The sequence below is a fragment of the Schistocerca nitens genome, chromosome 6 (assembly GCF_023898315.1).
Source record: "Schistocerca nitens isolate TAMUIC-IGC-003100 chromosome 6, iqSchNite1.1, whole genome shotgun sequence".
Classification (NCBI taxonomy): domain Eukaryota; kingdom Metazoa; phylum Arthropoda; class Insecta; order Orthoptera; family Acrididae; genus Schistocerca; species Schistocerca nitens.
In genome coordinates this window covers 620,472,578-620,497,359 of record NC_064619.1, presented here as the reverse complement: position 1 = coordinate 620,497,359, position 24,782 = coordinate 620,472,578, and the positions used below count along the sequence as shown (strand labels likewise).

At 47.7% G+C, this 24,782-nt stretch overlaps 1 protein-coding gene across 1 annotated transcript in view; it reads left to right on the top strand.

Moving 5' to 3' along the window:
* The window catches only part of LOC126263529 (juvenile hormone esterase-like), a 462,481-nt gene that overhangs the window by 264,853 nt on the left and 172,846 nt on the right, over positions 1-24,782 (top strand). The window contains exon 5 of the mRNA XM_049960623.1: positions 7,320-7,519. Coding sequence (XP_049816580.1) covers positions 7,320-7,519 — 200 coding nt within the window. The remainder of the gene's footprint in view (positions 1-7,319; positions 7,520-24,782) is intronic.

Sequence of the window (24,782 nt, the reverse complement as noted above, 5' to 3'; positions counted from 1 at the left end):
AAAAATATGTGATTAGACGCCGGCTCCATACTATTGGATTAACGGACTTCCCTCTCCGCCCTGACTATCGCCCTCTGGATACTGATGAACTTCGTTTCAATGTGTGTCGTTGTCTGGCGTTTGGCGACTGTCACAGAAGATTTTATCTTGTTACTTCTGCTTCACAGCTGATGTGACTGAACCTCGGACTCTCCTCTGTCCGAATGACTGTTGCTTTCTCCCTGCAAAACTTCATGTGCTGACATGGCTCAAGGGAATGACAATCGACTACGTCTTTGATAAAGAGGAGAAAGCGGAGCTCGATTTCTGGTGGTACTCACAAAATGCTCTCAAACACACATGGAGGTACCATATGCTCTTCACAAAGTATTTACGCACTGTATTAGTTAACTCCTCCCCCTCCCCACGCTCATCTTGGCCTTTCATGCAGCATCACATTGAAGACGAAGTCCTGAATTGTAAGCAGTGAGGAAGGAAAGAGATTGGCTGATTCATGGAAAGTTGCATTAACAAAAAACTTTAAAGTGGATGCCCGTAAATGGAGAGCTCGTTGGATCGAACCTCGGTTGGACGACAGGTTCTTCAGCCTTCGTTATAACCTAGCCCTCTCTGGTGAACGATGTGAGGAGTCGGCAGAAACGTCGTGGTTAAGATCCCATAGTATACTGTAGGTCCCCTTTCCCGAGTTGGATAAATGTGACAGGTTAGGGACGAGCAAGTCGCCTAAGTGATGTCCAGTAGGAAGACTTGCACCAGGCCATTGACTCAGAAGAAATTATTATTAATATTCCTACATTGAAGAGCCAAAGAAACTGGTACTCCTGCCTAATATCATTCAGGGCCCCCGTGAGCACCAGACGTGCTGCAACATGATGTGGCACGAATTCGAGTAAAGTCTGAAGTAGTGCTGGAGGGAACTGACACCATGAATCCTGCAGGGCTGTCCATAAATCCGCAAGAGTACGAGAACAGCATGTTGCAAGGTATACCAGAAATGCTCAATAATGTTCATGTCTGCGAAGTTTGGCGGTCAGCGGAAGTGTTTAAACCCAGACTAGTGTTCCTGGAGCCACTCTGTAGCAATTCTGAACGTGTGGGGTGTCGCATTGTCCTGCTGGAATTGTCCAAGTTCGTCGGAATGCACAGTGGACATGAAAGGATGCAGGTGGTGAGGCGGGATGCTTACATATATGTCACCTGTCAGAGTCCTATCTAGACGTACCACGGGTCCGATATCACTCCATCTGCACACGCCCCACACCACTGCAGAGCTTCCACCAGCTTGAACAGTCCACTGCTGACATGCAGGGGCCCTGGATTCATGAGGCTATTTCCATACTCGTACACGTCCATCCGCTCGATACAATGTGAAGCGAGACTCGCTGACCAGGCAAATTGTTTTCAGGTATCAACAGTCCAATGTTGGTGTTGAAGTGCCCAGGCGAGGCTTAAAGTTTTGTGTCGTGCAGTCATCAAGGGCCTTCGACTCCGAAATCCCATATCGATGATGTTTCATTGAATGGTTCGGACGCTGACACTTGTTGCTGGTATAGCATTGAAATCTACAGCAATTTGCGAAAGGGTTGCACTTACGTCACGTTGAACGATTCTCTTCAGTCGTCGTTGGTCCCATTCTTGCATGATTTTTTTCCAGCCGCAGTTATGTCGGTGATTCGATGTTTCGCCGGATTCCTCATATTCACGGTACACTCGTGAAATGGTCGTACGAGGAAATCCCCATTTCATCGCTGGCTAGAAGATGCTGTGTCCCATCACCCATGCGCCGACCATAAGAACACGTTCAAATTCACTTAAATCTTGATAACCTGCTATTGTAACACCTGTACCAGATCTAACAACTGCGCCAGACACTTGTCGTCTTATATAGACATTTCCGACCGCAGCGCCGTATTTTGCCTGTTTACATATCTCTGAATTTCAATGAGCATCCCATACCAGTTTCTTTGGCGCTTCAGTGTATGAATACAGTTCTTAGTATAATTTTACAGATATTAAATCATTTGTTGCTAATTTTAAGGACATAGATATGTTTTACCTTCTTTTAATATTTGTGCCGGCCGCTGGTGGCCGAGCGGTTCTGGCGCTACAGTCTGGAACCGCGCGACCGCTACGGTCGCAGGTTCGAATCCTGCCTCGGGCATGGATGTGTGTGTTGTCCTTAGGTTAGTTAGGTTTAAGTAGTTCTAAGTTCTAGGGGACTTATGACCTCAGCAGTTGAGTCCCATAGTGCTCAGAGCCATTTGAACCATTTTTTTAATATTTGTTTTTCTGCGACCTTCTTGCTAAAGAGTAGAGGAAAGGTGCCTATTATGCGATAGTTCCCCACTATACTTAGCACTCCGTCTTCAGGCCACAAGTGACCCATCGGGACCATCCGACCGCCGTGTCATCCTCAGTTGAGGATGCGGATAGGAGGGGCGTGTGGTCAGCACACACACCGCTCTCCCGGTCGTTGTGATGGTTTTCTTTGACCGGAGCCGCTACTATTCGGTCGAGTAGCTCCTCAATTGGCATCACGAGGATGAGTGCACCTCGAAAAATGGCAACAGCGCATGGTGGCTGGATGGTCACCCATCCAAGTGCCAGCCAAGCCCGACAGTGCTTAACTTCGGTGATCTCACGGGAACCGGTGTATCCACTGCCGCAAAGCCGTCGCCAGTTCCCTAATATGAGACATCCCAACTGTGCTCATGTTAGGGGTTGCACTCTGGTGGAGAGTTTCTTAAACACGTCTATTGTGTGCCAGACGACGACACAGCGAGTAGGTAGCCATAGTTGAGCCGGACACAGTACGTAGAGGTTGATACAAAATTTCTTGTGTTTGGAGTTTTTACGACATCGGTGTTGAGACAATATTTCAGCTTAGAGGTGAGTGGATATTACTGCTCTCTTTTATTGTTGTTATTTGTAACGGTATTACCTATAATTATTGACAATTAGGTTCATTTTCCAACGAACGTTGTTAGTAAGTACGTGATTCTTTGTGTAAGATGGCGAATTTCCTTTTATGCGATAGTATGGAGATCCAAATATGCGACAGTGTCGAACATTACGATACCTATCGCATATTGGGGGGACTCGTTCTCTCGCGACATTTTATTTGTCATTTACGCAATACTATCATGAGATAACAATATTTCATCATTTATTGTAGTAAAATTTTGGCGACTGCGTTTATTTTAATTCGATTGAATTATGATAAACATTACTTTGACTAGTCTTATGATCAGAAATTGGAATGTTTTCTGGAACTTGATGGATGGTGCACCTGCAGGATCAATATCAGCTTGTGATCCAAGTCGCTGGATACAAACTCACATTTTTACTCAGTGGTTTGATCATTTTGTGAGTCATGTAAAGACATCTTCAAATGACCCTGTCATTTTGATTCTTGATGGGTATTATTCCCACACAAAGAATCTCGATGTGTTAGATAAAGCACGTGAGAACAATGTTCATGTTGTATGTTTTCCACCTCACTCAACGCATAAAATGCAGCCACTTGACGTCGGATTTATGGGGCCTTTGAAAACCTACTACGCCCAAGAGATAGAAACGTGGTTGGCAAGTAACCCAGGTTGTGTTATCAACCCCATTATTAATAGCCAAGTTATTTGGGCAGCTTACAACAGAGCAGCAACAATGGAAGCATCTGTGAGTGCCTTCAGAAAACAGGTCTCATCCCATGCAACAGAAACATCTTTAGGGAACATGAATTTTCAATTCATCGCAATGCTAACGCTCTTCAAGGAAGAGATGCCAAAAACGAAAATGAAACTACTTATGGTGATGGTCAAGCTGTCAGCCTGGCAGACATCAGACCTCTCCCACACATCCCAAAACCACCTGGAGTTAATCAAATAGGTCAAACATCGCGTTCGTGGTCTGCTGCGTTACTAACTTCAACTCCTTATGTGAAGCAATTGCAAGAATCTAAACAGAAGAAATCAGAGGCTGAGACTGAGAAAGCAGCGAGAAAGTTATTTGGGGGGAAGAGTGGAAAATCTTCCAATCGTAGACCTAAAGCAGAAGAATCATCTAGTGACTCGGCATCCGATGTCCATCTTGATGACAGTGGGGATTCAGACAGCAGTGATGACGATGATGCAGAGTGTCTGTTCTGTACTGGGCGCTTTTCTGAAGGCAAACACGGGGAGAAATGGGCACAGTGCACGAAATGTTATCGCTGGGCTCACGAAGATTGCGGTGTCACAGAAGACAATTTTGTTTGCCCCGGATGCCGTAAATATAAATCTAAGTAGTGTGAAATGAATGATGGATAACAGAAATGAATGAACATGTAAAAATTTTATTTTCATATGTCATTATTATGTAATAAAATAATTACAGCAAAATATTATTACTGTCTCATAATCCACAAAGTACATTACGTTTTGGAATTAAAAATAAATAAAGTATTGGAAATTTTTTTTATTGAATACGGATGAAAGCCACACTTAAATACTACTTTTCAACATAGTTGCCATTTAAATTAAGGCACTTATCGTAGCGATGGACGAGCTTGGAAATTCCTTCGTCGTAAAATTCGGCCGCCTGCGCCTTCAACCACGTGGTTACCTCTTCTTGAAGCTGTGCGTCGTCATCAAAACGCAGCATAGCCAACCACTTCTTCATTCCTGGGAATAAGTGGAAGTCGCTCGGTGCCAGGTCGGGACTGTACGGCGGATGAGGAAACATCTCCCACTTAAAAGATTCGAGAACTTCACGAGTGGCATTTGCCGTGTGGGCCCGGGCGTTGTCGTGAATCAGCAAGATCTTTGAGCCCAACTTTCCCCTGCGCTTGTTTTGTGTTGCTCTTCTGAGGTTGTGCAGAGTTTGGCAATACCTTTGAGAGTTTATTGTAGTGCCTCTTTCCAGGAAATCCACAAAAATCACACCTTTTCTGTCCCAAAAGACGTTCGCCATCACCTTCCTTGCCGACATTGTCTGCATGCATTTCTTGGGTTTTTGGGGGGAATTTTTGTGCCCCCATTGCATTGACTGCAATTTTGTCTCGCAGGTCACATGCTTAACTCATGTTTCGTCACCAGTAACGATGCGATCGAGTAATGAGTTGCCATCTTTCTCGTAAGCGTCCAAAAACGTTAACGCTGCAGCCATTCGCTGATTTTTGTGAATCTCTGTCAAGATTTTTGGTATCCATCTTGCACAAAACTTGTGGTAACCAAGCTTTTCGGTAATGATTTCGTGCAACAAACTTCGTGAAATTTGTGGAAAACTCATAGAGAGTTCCGTTATTGTGAAATTACGGTTTTCACGGACCGCGGCATCGACTTATTCGACAAGTTCGGCAGTCACTATGCAGGGTCTTCCACTTCGCTCTTCGTCGTGGACGTTAGTTCGGCCATTTTTAAATTTTATGACCCATTGACGCACTCCACCTTCAGTGATTATGTTGTCCTCATACACTTCACAAAGCTGCCGATAGATTTCTATCGGTGTACAGTTTTTTGCAGTCAGAAACCTTATTACAGCACGCACTTCACACTTCGCGGAATTTTCAATTAACGCTGACACAGTATCTCAACGGAGTACAGCACGAACCTCTCACTAGCACGGCAGGATGCCGACTGAGCGGCGGAATGCTATGACACCAAGATGGCCGCGCTAGCCCCACCCCTAACGGACACAAACGAAAACGTAATGTACTTTGTGGATAGCCCTCGTATTAGGAAACCTTGATCTCATTTCTACGAAATGCCTTGTTTGATAAGATTTAATAACTACTCTGAAAGATTGTTTATTATTGCAAATACGATAATTGTATGATAAAATTAAATAATGCAAGATCTTATTACCACCATAAAAAATACAATTGCATTTACTTTTAAGTCTTTCAAATGGGTTTACAAAAGTGTGTCTCATATTAGGCACCTTTCCTCTACTATCGTTTTCTCCCTTACTGTCTGCGCCCCTCCTGTCCGCCTCACCCCCACCCTCACCTACCTTGGCCTCACCATTGACCGTCACCTCACCTGGATCCCTCATCTCTGCTCCATCCAATCCAAAGCCCACAACTGCCTCCGACTTCTCAAACTCCTCTCTGGCCAGACATGGGGGTTGCACCCCTCTACCGTCCTCCACACCTACAAATCCTTAATCCGTCCCATCCTCTGTTATGCCAGTCCTGCCTGGATATCTGCCCCCCCTCCCCCCAAATTCTATAAGTCCCTCCAGATCCTTGAGCGTCATGCACTCCGCCTCGCCTTCCGTATACGCCTCCCGTCCCCCACGCGGATCCTCTATGACCTCATTCCTTTCCCCCATCTGCTCCTATTCCTCGAACATATCTGCATCCTCTACACCTCCCGCCGCCTTGATCCCCCTCACCCCCTGGTTGTTCCTCTCCTCTCCCATCCCCGCCCCCTGCCACGTCTTTACTGTTGTGCCCCCCCCCCCTACCCTCCATCTCTACACCCTTCTCTCCTTTCCCAAGGTGGCTTCCATCAACTCCCCACCCCAGATGATGCCCTCTCTCCCTCCATTTATCCCTCCTATCAACTCTGATCCTCACTCCCCCTCCTTTCCTCTGTACTTTTCTAGGGCTCCCTCTCCCCCCTTCCATCTTCTTTATTCCCCACCTCCCCTCTCTCTGCCCCCTTCTCTCCCCCAAGTCCTTTTGCATTTCCCTCCTCTGCCTCCTCTCATTCCCTCTCGCTTCTGCCCTGCCCCTCCCCCCCCTTTATTAGTCTTCTCCCTCCTTGATTCCCCCCCTTTTCGTTTTTTTTCCTTCCTCCTTCCTTGTTCTTCTCCCTCCTCCAGGTCCCCCCCTTCCCCATCTGCCTTTGGCTCGGGAGTGTCATCTTTGTGCCGCCATTTTCGTGCAGTGTTTTACGGTGAGTGTTCTGTGTTGTGTTTTTTTTTTTTTTTTTTTTTTTTTGGGTTGCGAACGGCCATCATACTGTCGCTGGGTGCGCTTTTTATCTCTTACGAACAGAAAGCAGACTGTCGCTGTGTTTTTTAATTGTGTGTGTACTATGTTACTTGTTTGATTCCTGTGTCTTTTATTAACATTGCCAATCCCTTTTGCTTTCTGTTTTAACTTTCCGCATTTTTCCGCCATTTTACACTTTATGTCACCGTTTTATCGCCTGTTTTTCTTGTTTCTTTTCTTCTTCCATTTTTTCAAATAAAAGTCTGTAGGCTGTAGAGCAGCGTACTAAGCTGCTGCCAGCCCACCCCCTTCGGGGGGAATTGAAAATCAATAAAGGAAAAAAAAAATACTATCGTTGAATTTTCGCCGACACACGGAGCTGCGATTTGCCGCGTGTGTGCAGGCCTGTTCCACAAGGTGATCTGCCAGAGCGGCGTGACGTTCGCGGCAGCCCTCAACAGCCCGGTGGCGGACCGCTCGTGGCGGCTGGCGCGGCACATGGGTCTGCCAGCGGGGGCGTCCTCCCACGAGATGCTCGACTTCCTGCGAGGCCAGCCCGCCAGGGCACTGGTCGAGAACCAGATGGCCGCGCGGTCCCAGCAGGTGAGCGAGCTGCTACTGCCGCTGCTGCTTGCTCGCCTCGTCCTGCTGACGAAAGGGTGCTGCATAGTGGAGACGAAGTCGTGGCGGCTGGCAACACCGCTCCCCCTGCGGCCAGGGTCTGAGGTGGCGACTGCGACCAAAGAGAAAGATCAGTAATATACGTTGTTTGTCCGGAAAATACGTATAAAAGTTGAATAATGTCTTGTAAGTAGGCTGTTTAGGTTCTTATATTGGTAACGCCACCGCCACGTAGCGCTCTTTACGAAAATCACTGGCTGTTAGACTTGGCCACTGTTTCTATGTTTCGATACAGTGTATCGATACCTGGAACTGTTTCAGTGTTTCGGAACGGCTGTGGTTCACTGTTTCGAAACAGTGGTGTTTCATTCCGCCCCTGTCTCGGATAACCGGACCAGATTCGATCTCGAGCCACGCAGAAACTGTATCTTTGTTTCAAAATAAGGCTGTTTCAGTCCACCTGTGCTTGGAACGGACTAATTGTATCGAAACAGTGATGTTTCATTCCTCTCTGTGTCGGACTGAAACACAACATACCGCTTCGTGAAACACTTTCAAGGGTGTCGAAATCTTTTTGAGAAGCAATAGCATGAAGCTTACGATATCCTAAAATAAAGCTTCGTTTCTAGCAGACTGTCCTATTCCGAAATGGCGTAACATCTGCTTCATAAACTCTAACCAAACAATAAAACAACGCATACTATTCACATTCAAAATAATAAATATGTGAAAATCATTCAGTTAAATTATACTTTTTATATAACTTACGCTTCTCTGTTCATGTACAGTAATCATATTAAGAAACGCAAGTAAGCCTACAACATTTTGAATAAAAAAAGGCGTAGAGTGACAGTTATTAAACATATACATAAATTTGATGTAGGTATAATTGCAAGCAATCTGTTTGACGTATCACTGATAGTGTAATGGTGAACGGGAAGGGCTGGGAAGCATGGTGAATTTATAGTAACGGTTCAAACACCTTGAAGGACAAAATTTTTTCTATTATATTATGTTACTTATTCGAATTATTTGTGAGTCTATAGTCACTGTGCCTATTATCCACAACGATTCCCTTTGTGTGCATGGAAATTAGCAGGATTGGTATATTACTCATACTAACGGAATGTGGGAATCCCAGTAGCATGTCCGTTGTTTCTGCAGTTTGCTCCCACCTCCAGTTCCGTTCGTTGTGGTTCTTCTGTCTTCAGCTATGGCTGTCCTCAGCCAATTGAAAACTATGAAAGTCACACGAGATGAAAGCAGCGCATTAGCTGCATGAAATACGAAACTGCCAAGACGCCTAAGTGATAGTTTCATACTTTCTGCGATATCATTAGCACTCTCGCACCTCATTTGTGTTTATATGGATATACTTATACAGTAGACATTCAAGATGATAAAATGTGTAGGTTTATTAGATTACAAAACAAAACTGTTTCACTGTTTCGAAACAGCGTATCGAAACATTACATTGTACTGTTTCATTTGTTTCGAAACAGTTGCGTGTTTCAGTTTGCCCATTACTGGCTGTGCTGTGTGCAGTCTGTGGCTGGGTGGCATTGTTGGAATTTGCTATTGTAGTGTTGGGCAGTTGGCTGTTAACAGCGCGTAGCGTTGCGCAGTTGGAGGTGAGCCGCCAGCAGTGGTGAATGCGGGGAGAGAAATGGCGGAGTTTTGAGAGCGGATGATCTGGACGTGTGTCCGTCAGAGACAGTAAATTTGTAAGACAGGATGCCATGAACTGCTATATATATTATGACTTTTGAACACTATTCAGGTAAATACATTGTTTGTTCTCTATCAAAATCTTTCTTTTGCTAACTATACCTATCAGTAGTTAGTGCCTTCAGTAGTTTGAATCTTTTATTTAGCTGGCAGTATTGGCGCTCGCTGTATTGCAGTAGTTCGAGTAACGAAGATTTTTGTGAGGTAAGTGATTCATGAAAGGTATAGGTTATTGTTAGTCAGGACCATTCTTTTGTAGGGATTTTTTAAGTCAGATTGCGTTGCGCTAAAAATATTGTGTGTCAGTTTAGTGTTGATCAGAATAGGTAAAGAGAGAAATGTCTGAGTACGTTCAGTTCTGCTCAGCTGTTTGAAAATCAAATAACGTAAAGGGTTTATCAGCACAGTAATTCATTAATTTTTCTAAGGGGACGTTTCAAGTCTTTATGTTACAAGTTGCAGTCACCGCGAGGTGGGACTACTGCTGTAATCAATCCCATCAACGCCAGTTCGAGTCAGAGCACTCTGCGTGAAGGTGGGAGTGTGCGGCAGCTTGTTGACAGTTACTCTTTTTCACCTGCCGTCGTCATGGAGCTCTCTCCGATTGAGGAACAGCGCGTCAACATCAAGTTTCTTGCAAAGCTAGGCAAGAATGGCCGTGAGATTTTTGAGTGTCTGAAACGGGTTTACGGAGACAATTGTCTGAAGGAACCAACCGTGAACAAGTGGTTAAAAAGGTTCCGGGATGGCCTAGAAGAAGTGGACGATGACCCCCGCCCAGGACGCCCGTCGACATCGAGTTCCGATGCAAATGTTGAACGAATTCGGGCTTGTGTACTTAAAGACCGTAGACTGACAGTCAGAATGATAGCTGACGAGCTGTCGATCCCCAAAACAATCGTTCACGAAAATCCTGACACAAAAACTTGAAATGAAGAAATTGTATGCGAAAATCGTACCGAAGCTCTTGACGCCAGAGAAGAAAGCAAAGAGGGTTGAGTGCTGTGAGGATTGGTTGGAAGCAGAGGAACGAGGGGACTTTCTCAACCGAGTTATCACTGGAGACGAGTCCTGGTTTTACGAATTCGTTGTGGAGCTCAAATCTCAAGGCAAGGAATGGAAACTAGCAGGAGAACCGAGAACAAAAAAGTCGCGAAAATCGAGGTCCAGTGTGAAGACAATGTTGATTGTTTTCTTTGATTCTAGGGGCATTGTGCACAAGGAATTTGTCCCGGCCACAGAGTGAACGGAAATTTTTACGTTGAAGTTCTGACACGTCTCAGAGCTCGTGTGGCCGGAGTTCGACCGGAGTTGGCAAAAGAGGGCAGGTGGATCCTTCATCGCGACAATGCGCCCGCTCACACGTCGCTCGTTGTGTGCGAGTTTTTGGCCCGAAGCTCAATCACCGTGACAGACCACCCGCCTTATTTACCCGATTTAGCCCCGTGTGACTTCTTCATGTTCCCGCAATGCAAAATGGTGCTTCGGGGGCGGCACTTGGGAGATGTGGAAGCCATCAAGGCGGAAACGACATGGCAACTGAACAACATCACAACTGAAGACTTTCAGCAATGTTATCAACAGTGGAAACGGCGTTGGCAGAAGTGCATCGCGTCTCAGGGCGAGTACTTTGAAGGAGACCATAGTGTAATACCTGAATAATGGTAAAATAAAGTTATTATTCAACTTTTATACGTATTTTCCGGACAAATCTCGTATGTGTGTGCATACTACGAAGGAGATTCTGCGCGGGTGCGTGTCTTATCTGCCAACCGATTATTTATGGCCATTAGTGTACAATACTGAATAAGCAAATTGTGCCCAAATGAGATAGTTCTTGACAGTTCGAAACGTTATGTTGGCCAGGATCTGAACCGAACTAATAGTCTTTTGTAACGGAATATTGAGTACTTGGAAAGGGAGATGTCTAGACAGAATAAAGTTGACGGAATTAGATAATGCACTGCGAAAAATGAAAACGAGGAAGTAACAAAATAAACGTCGATCTGAAACTTCCTGCCAGGTTAAAACTGTGTGCCGGACCGGGACTCGAACTCGGGAACTTTACCTTTCGCGGGCAAGTGCTCTACCGCAGGAGAGCTTCTGTAAAGTTTAGAAGGTAGGAGACGAGATACTGGCAGGAGTAAAGCTGTGAGGACGGGGCGTGAGTCGTGCTTGGGTAGCTCACTTGGTAGAGCACTTGCCCGCGAAACGCAAAGGTCCCGAGTTCGAGTCTCGGTCCGGCACACAGTTTTAATCTGCCAGGAAGTTTCATATCAGCGCACACTCCGCTGCAGAGTGAAAATCTCATTCTGGAAACATCCCCCACGCTGTGGCTAAGCCATGTCTCCTCAGTATTCTTTCTTCCAGGAGTGCTAGTTCTGCAAGGTTCGCATGAGAGCTTCTGTGAAGTTTGGAAGGTAGGAGACGATGTACTGGCAGAAGTAAAAGCTGTGAGGACGGGGCGTGAGTCGTGCTTGGGTGGCTCACTTGGTAGAGCACTTGCCCGCGAAAGGCAAAGGTCCCGAGTTCGAGTCTCGGTCCGGCACACAGTTTTAATCTGCTAGGAAGTTTCATATCAGCGCACACTCCGCTGCAGAGTGAAAATCTCATTCTGGAAACATCCCCCAGGCTGTGGCTAAGCCATGTCTCCGGAATATCCTTTCTTTCAGGAGTGCTAGTTCTGCAAGGTTCGCAGGAGAGCTTCTGTAAAGTTTGGAAGGTAGGAGACGAGGTACTGGCAGAAGTAAAGCTGTGAGTACCGGGCGTGAGTCGTGCTTCGGTAGCTCAGTTGGTAGAGCACTTGCCCGCGAAAGGCAAAGGTCCCGAGTTCGAGTCTCGGTCCGGCACACAGTTTTAATCTGCCAGGAAGTTTCATATCAGCGCACACTCCGCTGCAGAGTGAAAATCTCATTCTGGAAACATCCCCCAGGCTGTGGCTAAGCCATGTCTCCGCAATATCCTTTCTTTCAGGAGTGCTAGTTCTGCAAGGTTCGCAGGAGAGCTACTGTAAAGTTTGGAAGGTAGGAGACGAGGTACTGGCAGAAGTAGAAGCTGTGAGGACGGGGCGTGAGTCGTGCTTGGGTAGCGCACTTGGTAGAACACTTGCCCGCGAAAGGCAAAGGTCCCGAGTTCGAGTCTCGGTCCGGCACACAGTTTTAATCTGCTAGGAAGTTTCATATCAGCGCACACTCCGCTGCAGAGTGAAAATCTCATTCTGGAAACATCCCCCAGGCTGTGGCTAAGCCATGTCTCCGGAATATCCTTTCTTTCAGGAGTGCTAGTTCTGCAAGGTTCGCAGGAGAGCTTCTGTAAAGTTTGGAAGGTAGGAGACGAGGTACTGGCAGAAGTAAAGCTGTGAGTACCGGGCGTGAGTCGTGCTTCGGTAGCTCAGTTGGTAGAGCACTTGCCCGCGAAAGGCAAAGGTCCCGAGTTCGAGTCTCGGTCCGGCACACAGTTTTAATCTGCCAGGAAGTTTCATATCAGCGCACACTCCGCTGCAGAGTGAAAATCTCATTCTGGAAACATCCCCCAGGCTGTGGCTAAGCCATGTCTCCGCAATATCCTTTCTTTCAGGAGTGCTAGTTCTGCAAGGTTCGCAGGAGAGCTACTGTAAAGTTTGGAAGGTAGGAGACGAGGTACTGGCAGAAGTAGAAGCTGTGAGGACGGGGCGTGAGTCGTGCTTGGGTAGCGCACTTGGTAGAACACTTGCCCGCGAAAGGCAAAGGTCCCGAGTTCGAGTCTCGGTCCGGCACACAGTTTTAATCTGCTAGGAAGTTTCATATCAGCGCACACTCCGCTGCAGAGTGAAAATCTCATTCTGGAAACATCCCCCAGGCTGTGGCTAAGCCATGTCTCCGGAATATCCTTTCTTTCAGGAGTGCTAGTTCTGCAAGGTTCGCAGGAGAGCTTCTGTAAAGTTTGGAAGGTAGGAGACGAGGTACTGGCAGAAGTAAAGCTGTGAGTACCGGGCGTGAGTCGTGCTTCGGTAGCTCAGTTGGTAGAGCACTTGCCCGCGAAAGGCAGAGGTCCCGAGTTCGAGTCTCGGTCCGGCACACAGTTTTAATCTGCCAGGAAGTTTCATATCAGCGCACACTCCGCTGCAGAGTGAAAATCTCATTCTGGAAACATCCCCCAGGCTGTGGCTAAGCAATGTCTCCGCAATATCCTTTCTTTCAGGAGTGCTAGTTCTGCAAGGTTCGCAGGAGAGCTACTGTAAAGTTTGGAAGGTAGGAGACGAGGTACTGGCAGAAGTAGAAGCTGTGAGGACGGGGCGTGAGTCGTGCTTGGGTAGCGTACTTGGTAGAACACTTGCCCGCGAAAGGCAAAGGTCCCGAGTTCGAGTCTCGGTCCGGCACACAGTTTTAATCTGCGAGGAAGTTTCATATCAGCGCACACTCCGCTGCAGAGTGAAAATCGTATTCTGGAAACGTCGATCTGTTCAAGTGTGCATCCCCTCTTATCAGATCTTGGTTCCTTCTCTTCATCAGTAAATTCTGAGGAATGAAAGAAATTGCTACGATCTCGAAATTAGCCATAGCAGCATATTTAAGTGTGGAGATAGACGGCACAGCGTCGTGTCCCGGCACAGGTCCAGGTTTCCAGTGTAGTCTCGGTGTGGCCTGCGTGGCCCACTGAGGACGTTAACGACGGTGTGAACCTTTATAATGGAGATGAGAGAGGAAGAATCTCCTTGGCTCCTTGTAAATGTCGTGTGACTAGGGCCTCCCGTCGGGTAGACCGGTCGTCGTGTGCAAGTCTTTCTATTTGACGCCACTTCGGCGAATTGCGCGTCGATGGGGATGAAATGATGATGATTTGGTCAACACAACACGCAGTCCCTGAGCGGAGAATCGAGCGGGGAATCGAACCCGGGTCCTGAGGATTGTCATTCTGTCGCGCTGACCACTCAGCTACCGGGGGCGGACTCCTTGGCTACTTAAGGCGGTGTAGGCAGTGTAAGTACAACTGATACGTTCTTGTCAAAAGGGGATTAAGACGGGATATAAGCAGCACTGGTCTGCCTAAGTAGTAAGGTACAACTTCTCCCTTAAACCAGTTTCAAAAATAGTTCAGACGGCTCTAAGCACTATGGGACTTAACATCGGAGGCCATCAGTGCCCTAGACTTAGAATTACTTAAAACTAACTAGCCAAAGAACATCACACACATCCATGCCCGAGGCAGGATTCGAACCTGCGACAGCAGCAGTAGCGCGGTTCTGGACTGAAGCGCCTAGAACCGCTCGGCCACAGCCGCCGGCTTAAGCTAGTTTATTTGACTATTAACGTAAAAGAGATGTGAGATGTCAGGCCCTTCACCCTTTCTTCTGTATAGAGTTTCTTACACGTTCCTACAGGTTCAGCCAGATGACTTCTCAGGATGATTCTCGTAGTTTATCACCGCCGACAGAGACAAATGTATTTGCTACAACTTGCTCTGCTAACTTCTGAATGACTGGTCCCTCGGCCTGACTATTCAATCACTGGCTCCTTCGCGTAATTCGCACTAACTAGGAACAGTGACTTGTTCCTACTGACAAGTGAAACACTATACGACAACTACATGAGACAGAGACAGGCTGTCTCTCTTCAATACTATTCAGATGAAAAGGTAAAGTTGCTAATTATCTAACAGTTGCTATTGCGTCCACCCGAGTACCACCGTCTTCTCGTGGCCGGAGTCTATCGTCCCATCCGTAGCAGCTGCTACCCTGTCGAAGCAGCTCGGTGTTGCACCCACTTACGCTTTCTTCAACTTCTGTGCCGACTATGCCTTTCACTGCTCCTGAAGGCCTGCCCAGCTCGGACATAGTACCTTGCACCCGCTTTCCCCTAGCTTCTTTACCCGTTTTCCAGAACATTCTGTCGCTCTGCGCTTGCATCGGTTTCCTCTGTCGTGTAAGGATCCGGGGTGGAATATTCCTACTCGCCCTACAACGCCTGGGGCTTCACTGCTGGTGTTTACCCGTTCGTGCTATTTATCGCTGGCTGCACCTTCCCTTGCCGTGCACTACATCTACATCTACATCCATACTCCGCAAGCCACCTGACGGTGTGTGGCGGAGGGTACCTTGAGTACCTCTATCGGTTCTCCCTTCTATTCCAGTCTCGTATTGTTCGTGGAAACAAGGATTGTCGGTATGCCTCTGTGTGGGCTCTAATCTCTCTGATTTTATCCCCATGGTCTCTTCGCGAGATATACATAGGAGGGAGCAATATACTGCTTGACTCCTCGGTGAAGGTATGTTCTCGAAACTTCAACAAAAGCCCGTACCGAGCTACTGAGCGTCTCTCCTGCAGAGTCTTCCACTGGAGTCTATCTATCATCTCCGTAACGCTTTCGCGATTACTAAATGATCCTGTAACGAAGCGCGCTGCTCTCCGTTGGATCTTCTCTATCTCTTCTATCAACCCTATCTGGTACGGATCCCACACTGCTGAGCAGTATTCAAGCAGTGGGCGAACAAGCGTACTGTAACCTACTTCCTTTGTTTTCGGATTGCATTTCCATAGGATTCTTCCAATGAATCTCAGTCTGGCATCTGCTTTACCGACGATCAACTTTATATGATCATTCCATTTTAAATCACTCCTAATGCGTACTCCCAGATAATTTATGGAATTAACTGCTTCCAGTTGCTGACCTGCTATATTGTAGCTAAATGATAAGGGATCTTTCTTTCTATGTATTCGCAGCACATTACACTTGTCTACATTGAGTATCAATTGCTATTCCCTGCACCATGCGTCAATTCGTTGCAGATCCTCCTGCATTTCAGTACAATTTTCCATTGTTACAACCTCTCGATATACCACAGCATCATCCGCAAAAAGCTTCAGTGAACTTCCGATGTTATCCACAAGGTCATTTATGTATATTGTGAATAGCAACGGTCCTACGACACTTCTCTGCGACACACCTAAAATCACTGTTACTTCGGAGGACTTCTCTCCATTGAGAATGACATGCTGCGTTCTGTTATCTAGGAATTCTTCAATCCAATCACACAATTGGTCTGATAGTCCGTATGCTCTTACTTTGTTCATTAAACGACTGTGGGGAACTGTATCGAACGCCTTGCGGAAGTCAAGAAACACGGCATGTACCTGAGAACCAGTGTCGATGGCCCTCTGAGTCTCATGGACGAATAGCGCAAGCTGGGTTTCACACGATCGTCTTTTTCGAAATCCATGCTGATTCCTACAAAGTAGATTTCTAGTCTCCAGAAAAGTCATTATACTCGAACATAATACGTGTTCCAAAATTCTACAACTGATCGACGTTACAGATATAGGTCGCTGGGCCGTTTGGGTCTGCCTGAGAATTACCGGCTGAACCTATACAATATGTTTTATTATATCTTTGTGATAGTTAAATGGTCTGGGGCCCTGACAGCAGTGTGGATTATACAGGCGTTGAACGAAAATGTGGAAAAACCAAAAACGTATTACCATGCCTAATACGGCGTAGGAAACCATCTGGCATTCAAAATAGCTTCCAGCTGTCTCAGAATGGATAAATACAGGTTCCATAATGTTTTCAAAGGAATATTATACCATTCTTTCTGCTAAACAGTGGCAAGTTCTGGTAACTATGATGGAATACCGATTACGCAACCGTCTCTCCAAAGTAGACCACAAAGGATCATTAATATTAAGATCTGGTGACACGTGGTGATGAAGGGAGATACGACAATTCATGTTTATCTCCCCCAGACGGACCTTTCCATTATCACGAGCTGTTAGTGGAACAGCTATCTCCCCCCTTCCTCATATTTGCGGACTTCAATGCCCATAATCCTCTGGGGGATGGCGACTAAACACTGGAACTACAACACATTCAGTGCACCCAGGAACTTACTCAACTATTCATCTCACAGTTTGCAGCCTGAGTATCTTGCCCCTGATTCAGTGGCACGTCCATGGCAATCTTTGTGACAGCGAACATTTGCCTATCGTTTTCTCCCTCCCCAGTCACAGACAACTGGAATATGCTCCAAGCTGGTCGCTTCGGAAAGCTGACTGCCAGGCTTTCTCCTTTACAGCCACTTTTGCAACCAGTCATGCGACAGATATCAACAAAGTGGTACAGGGTACTATTGATACTATTATTCAAACTACAGCAGCAATGTTACCCCACTCCTCCGGCCCATCACGACGACCACCGGTGCCATGGTGGTCTGTAGATTTAGCCACAGCTATCAGGAAATGCCGCAGGGCGCTTCAACGGCACAAGTGCCATCCCCCTATGAATAATTTGATAGCATTCAAGAGATCCAGGCGAAAACGTGGTTTTTAATAAAGAAAAGGAGCAGGAGTGTTGGGAGCAGTATGCATTATCAATGTGATCCCACACCCCATCGTCCCAAGTGTGGGCTAAACTCCACCGCATTTGCGGCCATCCACCACCTACAGCGGTTCCTGGCATTCTCGTCAAAGGTAATCTCTGTACTGATCCCGGAGTAATTGCCGAAAGTTGTGCGGCAGTAATTACGTTACTGAGAGCCTTCCGCTCTCCTTCCATGCACAGGGCTCTCTATCATACAACGTCCTTTTTGGTGAATGGGAGCTTTGCAGCTCTTTTGCAGAGTGTCGAGATATGGCCCCTGGAGCTTACAAAATCCACAACCAAATGCTCAAACATCTTCGTGTCGACAGCATGAAACATATCGTCGGGCTTTTTAATCGTATTTGGTGGGAAGCATAATTTCCTTCCCAGCGGCGGGAGGGTATTATTATTCAAGTCCTGACACTGGGAAAGGACCCACATATTTTATTCAACTACTGGACAATCTCTCTGACAAACGGGCTGTGTGAGCTATTCCAATGAATAGTCAACCGCCATCTTTGTTGGTGCCGTGAAGCTGGAGGGGATACATCGCGATTCCAAAGTAGGTTTTGGCCTTTCTGGTTCACCACAGATCACCTGTTTCGCCTGCAATATGCAGTGCACAATGCTTTTGCCCGACGCCAACATTCGATTGCAGCATTCTTTGAGCTACAAAAGGAATACAATACCACCTGGCGACATCACATGCTATCTATAAAGCATGAGTGGTGTCTCCAGGGCAGTTTATCCATTTTTATCCAGACTTTCCATCTCTCCAATTTCTGCGGGTCCAGACAGGTTCGACTGTCAGCAACAAATGTGTAGGGAACTGGAGTCCCTCAGAGATTGTTTCTGACAAGGGAACCTCCCCATCGCACCCCCCCCCCCCTCAGATTTAGTTGTAAGTTGGCACAGTGGATAGGCCTTGAAAAACTGAACACAGATCAATCGAGAAAACAGGAAGAAGTTGTGTGGAACTATGGAAAAAATAATCAAAATATACAAACTGAGTAGTCCATGCGCAAGATAGGCAAAATCAACGATAGTGTGAGTACACGAGCGCCGTGGTTCCGTGGTTAGCGTAAGCAGCTGCGGGACGTGGGGTCCTTGGTTCAAACCTTCTCTTGAGTAAAAATTTTATTTTCGCGAAGTTATGATCTGTTCGTTCGTTCATTGACGTCTCTGTTCACTGGAATAAGTTTAGTGTCTGTGGTTTGCGACCGCACCGCAAAACCGTGCGATTAGTAGACGAAAGGACGTGCCTGTCCAATGGGAACCGAAAACATTTGATCGCAAGGTCATAGGTCAACCGATTCCTCCACAGGAAAACACGTCTGATATATTCTATACGACACTGATGACGGCATGTGCGTCACATGACAGGAATATGTTGTCGACCCACCTAACTTGTACACTTGGCGAATGGGTAAAAAGATTCTTCTAGAATGAGATTTTCACTCTGCAGCGGAGTGTGCGCTGATATGAAACTTCCTGGCAGATTAAAACTGTGGGCCCGACCGAGACTCGAACTCGGGACCTTTGCCTTTCGCGGGCAAGTGCTCTACCAACTGAGCTACCGAAGCACGACTAACGCCCGGTACTCACAGCTTCACTTCTGCCAGTACCTCGTCTCCTACCTTCCAAACTTTACAGTAGCTCTCCTGCGAACCATGCAGAACTAGCACTCCTGAAAGAAAGGATATTGCGGAGACATGGCTTAGCCACAGCCTGGGGGATGTTTCCAGAATGAGATTTTCACTCTGCAGCGGAGTGTGCGCTGATATGAAACTTCCTGGCAGATTAAAACTGTGTGCCCGACCGAGACCCGAACTCGGGACCTTTGCCTTTCGCGGGCAAGTGCTCTACCAACTGAGCTACCGAAGCACGACTCACGCCCGGTACTCACAGCTTTACTTCTGCCAGTAACTCGTCTCCTACCTTCCAAACTTTACAGAAGCTCTCCTGCGAACCATGCAGAACTAGCACTCCTGAAAGAAAGGATATTGCGGAGACATGGCTTAGCCACAGCCTGGGGGATGTTTCCAGAATGAGATTTTCACTCTGCAGCGGAGTGTGCGCTGATATGAAACTTCCTGGCAGATTAAAACTGTGTGCCCGACCGAGACCCGAACTCGGGTCCTTTGCCTTTCGCGGGCAAGTGTTCTACCAACCGAGCTACCGAAGCACGACTCACGCCCGGTACTCACAGCTGTACTTCTGCCAGTACCTCGTCTCCTACCTTCCAAACTTTACACAAGCTCTCCTGCGAACCATACAGAACTAGCACTCCTGAAAGAAAGGATATTGCGAAGACATATCAGCGCACACTCCGCTGCAGAGTGAAAATCTCATTCTGGAAACATCCCCCAGGCTGTGGCTAAGCCGTGTCTCCGCAATATCCTTTCTTTCAGGAGTGCTAGTTCTGCATGGTTCGCAGGAGAGCTTGTGTAAAGTTTGGAAGGTAGGAGACGAGGTACTGGCAGAAGTAAAGCTGTGAGTACCGGGCGTGAGTCGTGCCTCGGTAGCTCAGTTGGTAGAGCACTTGCCCGCGAAAGGCAAAGGTCCAGAGTTCGAGTCTCGGTCGGGCACACAGTTTTAATCTGCCAGGAAGTTTCAGATTCTTCTACCTTGCCAGATTTAGGTTTTCTTGTGGATGTGATAATCACTCCCAAAAAAGTGATGAAAACATAAGACTTTGTCACATAAACTGAAAATAAAAAATTAATATTTTCACTGCAGGGAAAACGAACCAAGGACCATTCATTCCGCAGCTGCTCACGCTAATCCTGAGACCACGGCGCTCCTTCGCTCTCTTTCCTTTATGTTGCGTATATTACGCATGGACTATTCAGTTTGTATATTTTGCTTATTTTTTTCATAGTTCCGTACAACTTCTTCCTGTTTCCTAGCTTGATCTGTGTTCAGTTTTTCAAGGCCTATCCACTGTGCCAACTTATAACTAAATCTGAGGGGGGTGCGATGGGGAGGTTCCCTTGTGAGTGCAACGCTGTTCGCTATCTCCATCAGTGGTATCATAAATGCAGTGGACCCCACCGTCTCTGTAGGTGGATGATCTTCGCCCGGTCTGTGCCTCCGCATCGCTGTACACCGTTGAGGGTCAACTTCAGGGAGCTGTCTGGGGTGTACACGACTAGGCCCTGAATCATGGCTACCAATTTTCTCCTACAAAATCACGATTTGTGCATTTCTTCCGGCTCTGGACTGTACACCAGCACCCAGAAATTCATATAGGTGACCAGTTACTTGAAACTGTTGAAACTTTTCAATTCGCAGGTATTTTATTTGACCAGTAGCTAACTTGGCTGCTGCATGTCTGGCGGCTCAAGGCAACTTGTATGAAGAAGCTGAATGCTCTCCGTTTTCTTAGTCACTCCTTGTGGGTTGCGGACCACACAGTTCTTCTGAGATTTTACAAAGCGCTGATTTTATCCCGTTTGGACTACGGATGTGTTGCCTAAGGTCCAGCTTTCTGGATCCTGTTCACCACACTGGCGTTCAGTTGGTAACGGGGGCCTTCTGTACAAGCCCTGTTCAAAGCCTGCTGGTGGAAGCCGGTGTCCCACCGGTGCAGGGCAGCAGTTTCTGGAAAATTACACAGTCACAATGTGTCAGATGCCTACTCACCCATGTCACTCAACTCTGTTCCACAACTGGCAGTTCAGGCTGTTTGCGCATCGCCCAAAACTGGGTAGACCACCAGCGATCCAACTTGATACACTGCTGAAGGACCTCCAAAAGTCTCCATTAGTGTTCCTAGAGCATTCTCTCAACAATCCACCCCCCTTGGTCTGTCCCCTGTCCTGTGATATGGATGGACCTCTTTTGTGGCCCCAAGAAGGATACTGATCCTACCTTTCCCCAACACGTGTTTCGTTCAGTCCTCCACGATTATTTTAATTCGGTATGCATCTACACGGACGGATTGAAAGTCAACTAGAGGGTTGGTTACACTTTTCCACATGCAAAATCCGCTTTTGTATACGCTGTGGTGTTGGTTGCCATATCGCAGGCTTTGCTTTACATCAAATCCTTGGCCATGACGAACTTTCCCTTCTGTAGCGACACCATGACTTGTTTAAAAGGGATATCTCTGTGCTACCCCAAAAATCTTTTTGTCGCCCCAACATCCAGGACCAACAGGTTGACCTCTGCAGCTATGGAAAGACAGTGACCTCCATCTGGACACCGAGACTTATAGGCACTCCAGGAAATAAACTCGCCGAGCCTCTAGCTAAAGACTCAATTACAGAAGGTGAACTTGACGTTGGAATGCCAGGTATCGACTTACAATTATAACTTCGACGCAAGATTTTGAGGCTCTGGGTACTGGAATGGCAGGCTACTAAGACTCAAAACAAGTTCGGAGCGGTTAAATGGTCCACTAAGGTGTACCATATATCCTACCAGGGCTCTCGGAATCATGTCATTGCGTTGTGCTGGCTATACATCAACTACACACGACTCACCCACGAGTTCCATCTGCCTTGGGAGGATTCTCCTCACTGAAGCTGCCGTAGTGAACTGACGACAGTGCATGTTCTTGTCGAGTGCGCCCTGATGGGCAATTTCATGCGTGCTCAGGCCGCTACCAAAGCGTTGCACTTCCCGAGGGGGAGCGAATTTTACACTTAACTACACTCCTGGAAATGGAAAAAAGAACACATTGACACCAGTGTGTCAGACCCACCATACTTGCTCCGGACACTGCGAGAGGGCTGTACAAGCAATGATCACACGCACGGCACAGCGGACACACCAGGAACCGCGGTGTTGGCCGTCGAATGGCGCTAGCTGCGCAGCATTTGTGCACCGCCGCCGTCAGTGTCAGCCAGTTTGCCGTGGCATACGGAGCTCCATCGCAGTCTTTAACACTGGTAGCATGCCGCGACAGTGTGGACGTGAACCGTATGTGCAGTTGACGGACTTTGAGCGAGGGCGTATAGTGGGCATGCGGGAGGCCGGGTGGACGTACCGCCGAATTGCTCAACACGTGGGGCGTGAGGTCTCCACAGTACATCGATGTTGTCGCCAGTGGTCGGCGGAAGGTGCACGTGCCCGTCGACCTGGGACCGGACCGCAGCGACGCACGGATGCACGCCAAGACCGTAGGATCCTACGCAGTGCCGTAGGGGACCGCACCGCCACTTCCCAGCAAATTAGGGACACTGTTGCTCCTGGGGTATCGGCGAGGACCATTCGCTACCGTCTCCATGAAGCTGGGCTACTGTCCCGCACACCGTTAGGCCGTCTTCCGCTCACGCCCCAACATCGTGCAGCCCTCCTCCAGTGGTGTCGCGACAGGCGTGAATGGAGGGACGAATGGAGACGTGTCGTCTTCAGCGATGAGAGTCGCTTCTGCCTTGGTGCCAATGATGGTCGTATGCGTGTTTGGCGCCGTGCAGGTGAGCGCCACAATCAGGACTGCATACGACCGAGGCACACAGGGCCAACACCCGGCATCATGGTGTGGGGAGCGATCTCCTACACTGGCCGTACACCACTGGTGATCGTCGAGGGGACACTGAATAGTGCACGGTACATCCAAACCGTCATCGAACCCATCGTTCTACCATTCCTAGACCGGCAAGGGAACTTGCTGTTCCAACAGGACAATGCACGTCCGCATGTATGCCGTGCCACCCAACGTGCTCTAGAAGGTGTAAGTCAACTACCCTGGCCAGCAAGATCTCCGGATCTGTCCCCCATTGAGCATGTTTGGGACTGGATGAAGCGTCGTCTCACGCGGTCTGCACGTCCAGCACGAACGCTGGTCCAACTGAGGCGCCAGGTGGAAATGGCATGGCAAGCCGTTCCACAGGACTACATCCAGCATCTCTACGATCGTCTCCATGGGAGAATAGCAGCCTGCATTGCTGCGAAAGGTGGATACTGTACTAGTGCCGACATTGTGCATGCTCTGTTGCCTGTGTCTATGTGCCTGTGGTTCTGTCAGTGTGATCATGTGATGTATCTGACCCCAGGAATGTGTCAATAAAGTTTCCCCTTCCTGGGACAATGAATTCACGGTGTCCTTATTTCAATTTCCAGGAGTGTATAATACTCCTCCACTTTCAGTGTTATGCGTGGTTGTAGGGGCGGAGGGGTGCCTCCCCCTGCGGCGGATAGCCCCATGCGACTGCAGGTTACTTTCTTTCCCCCTCACCTTGTGCCTGTAGACCCTCTCGTGCCCGCATCTCGTGGTCGTGCAGTAGCGTTCTCGCTTCCCACGCCCGGGTTCCCGGGTTCGATTCCCGGCGGGGCCAGGGATTTTCTCTGCCTCGTGATGGCTGGGTGTTGTGTGATGTCCTTAGGTTAATTAGGTTTAAGTAGTTCTAAGTTCTAGGGGACTGATGACCTTAGATGTTAAGTCCCATAGTGCTCAGAGCCATTTGAACCATTTAGACCCTCTCGTGCAAGATGTTGCCTGGATTATCGCTACTTTCTTTTACCTGTCGTGTTACAACCGCTGTTACGCGCTTTTTCGAACTATCTTATATAGTTGGAGTGGCTAAGCCCCCACTTTTTTCGCTTTTTATCTTTTCACATATTTTTCTCATGATTGGTTCAAATGGCTCTGAGCACTATGGGACTCAACTGCTGTGGTCATAAGTCCCCTAGAACTTAGAACCACTTAAACCTAACTAACCTAACGACATCACACACATCCATGCCCGAGGCAGGATTCGAACCTGCGACCGTAGCACCGAGCGAGGTGGCGCAGTGGTTAGCACACTGGACTCGCATTCGGGAGGACGACGGTTCAATCCCGTCTCCGGCCATCCTGATTTAGGTTTTCCGTGATTTCCCTAAATCGTTTCAGGCAAATGCCGAGATGGTTCCTTTGAAAGGGCACGGCCGATTTCCTTCCCAATCCTTCCCTAACCCGAGCTTGCGCTCCGTCTCTAATGACCTCGTTGTCGACGGAACGTTAAACACTAACCACCTGTCTCACCTGCGACCGTAGCGGTCTCTGCGGTTCCAGACTGGAGCGCCTTTAACCGCGCGGCCACTCCGGCCGGCCTTTTCTCATGAAATGGAGGGACTGCTGACTCAGTAGCTTAGTCCCTTTAACCACGTAATCGTTATCATCATCCAATAATAATCAACCACGGTTGTGTAGAAATGTAACGCACTATCACAAGCACTCCTTACCGACCTTACAGCG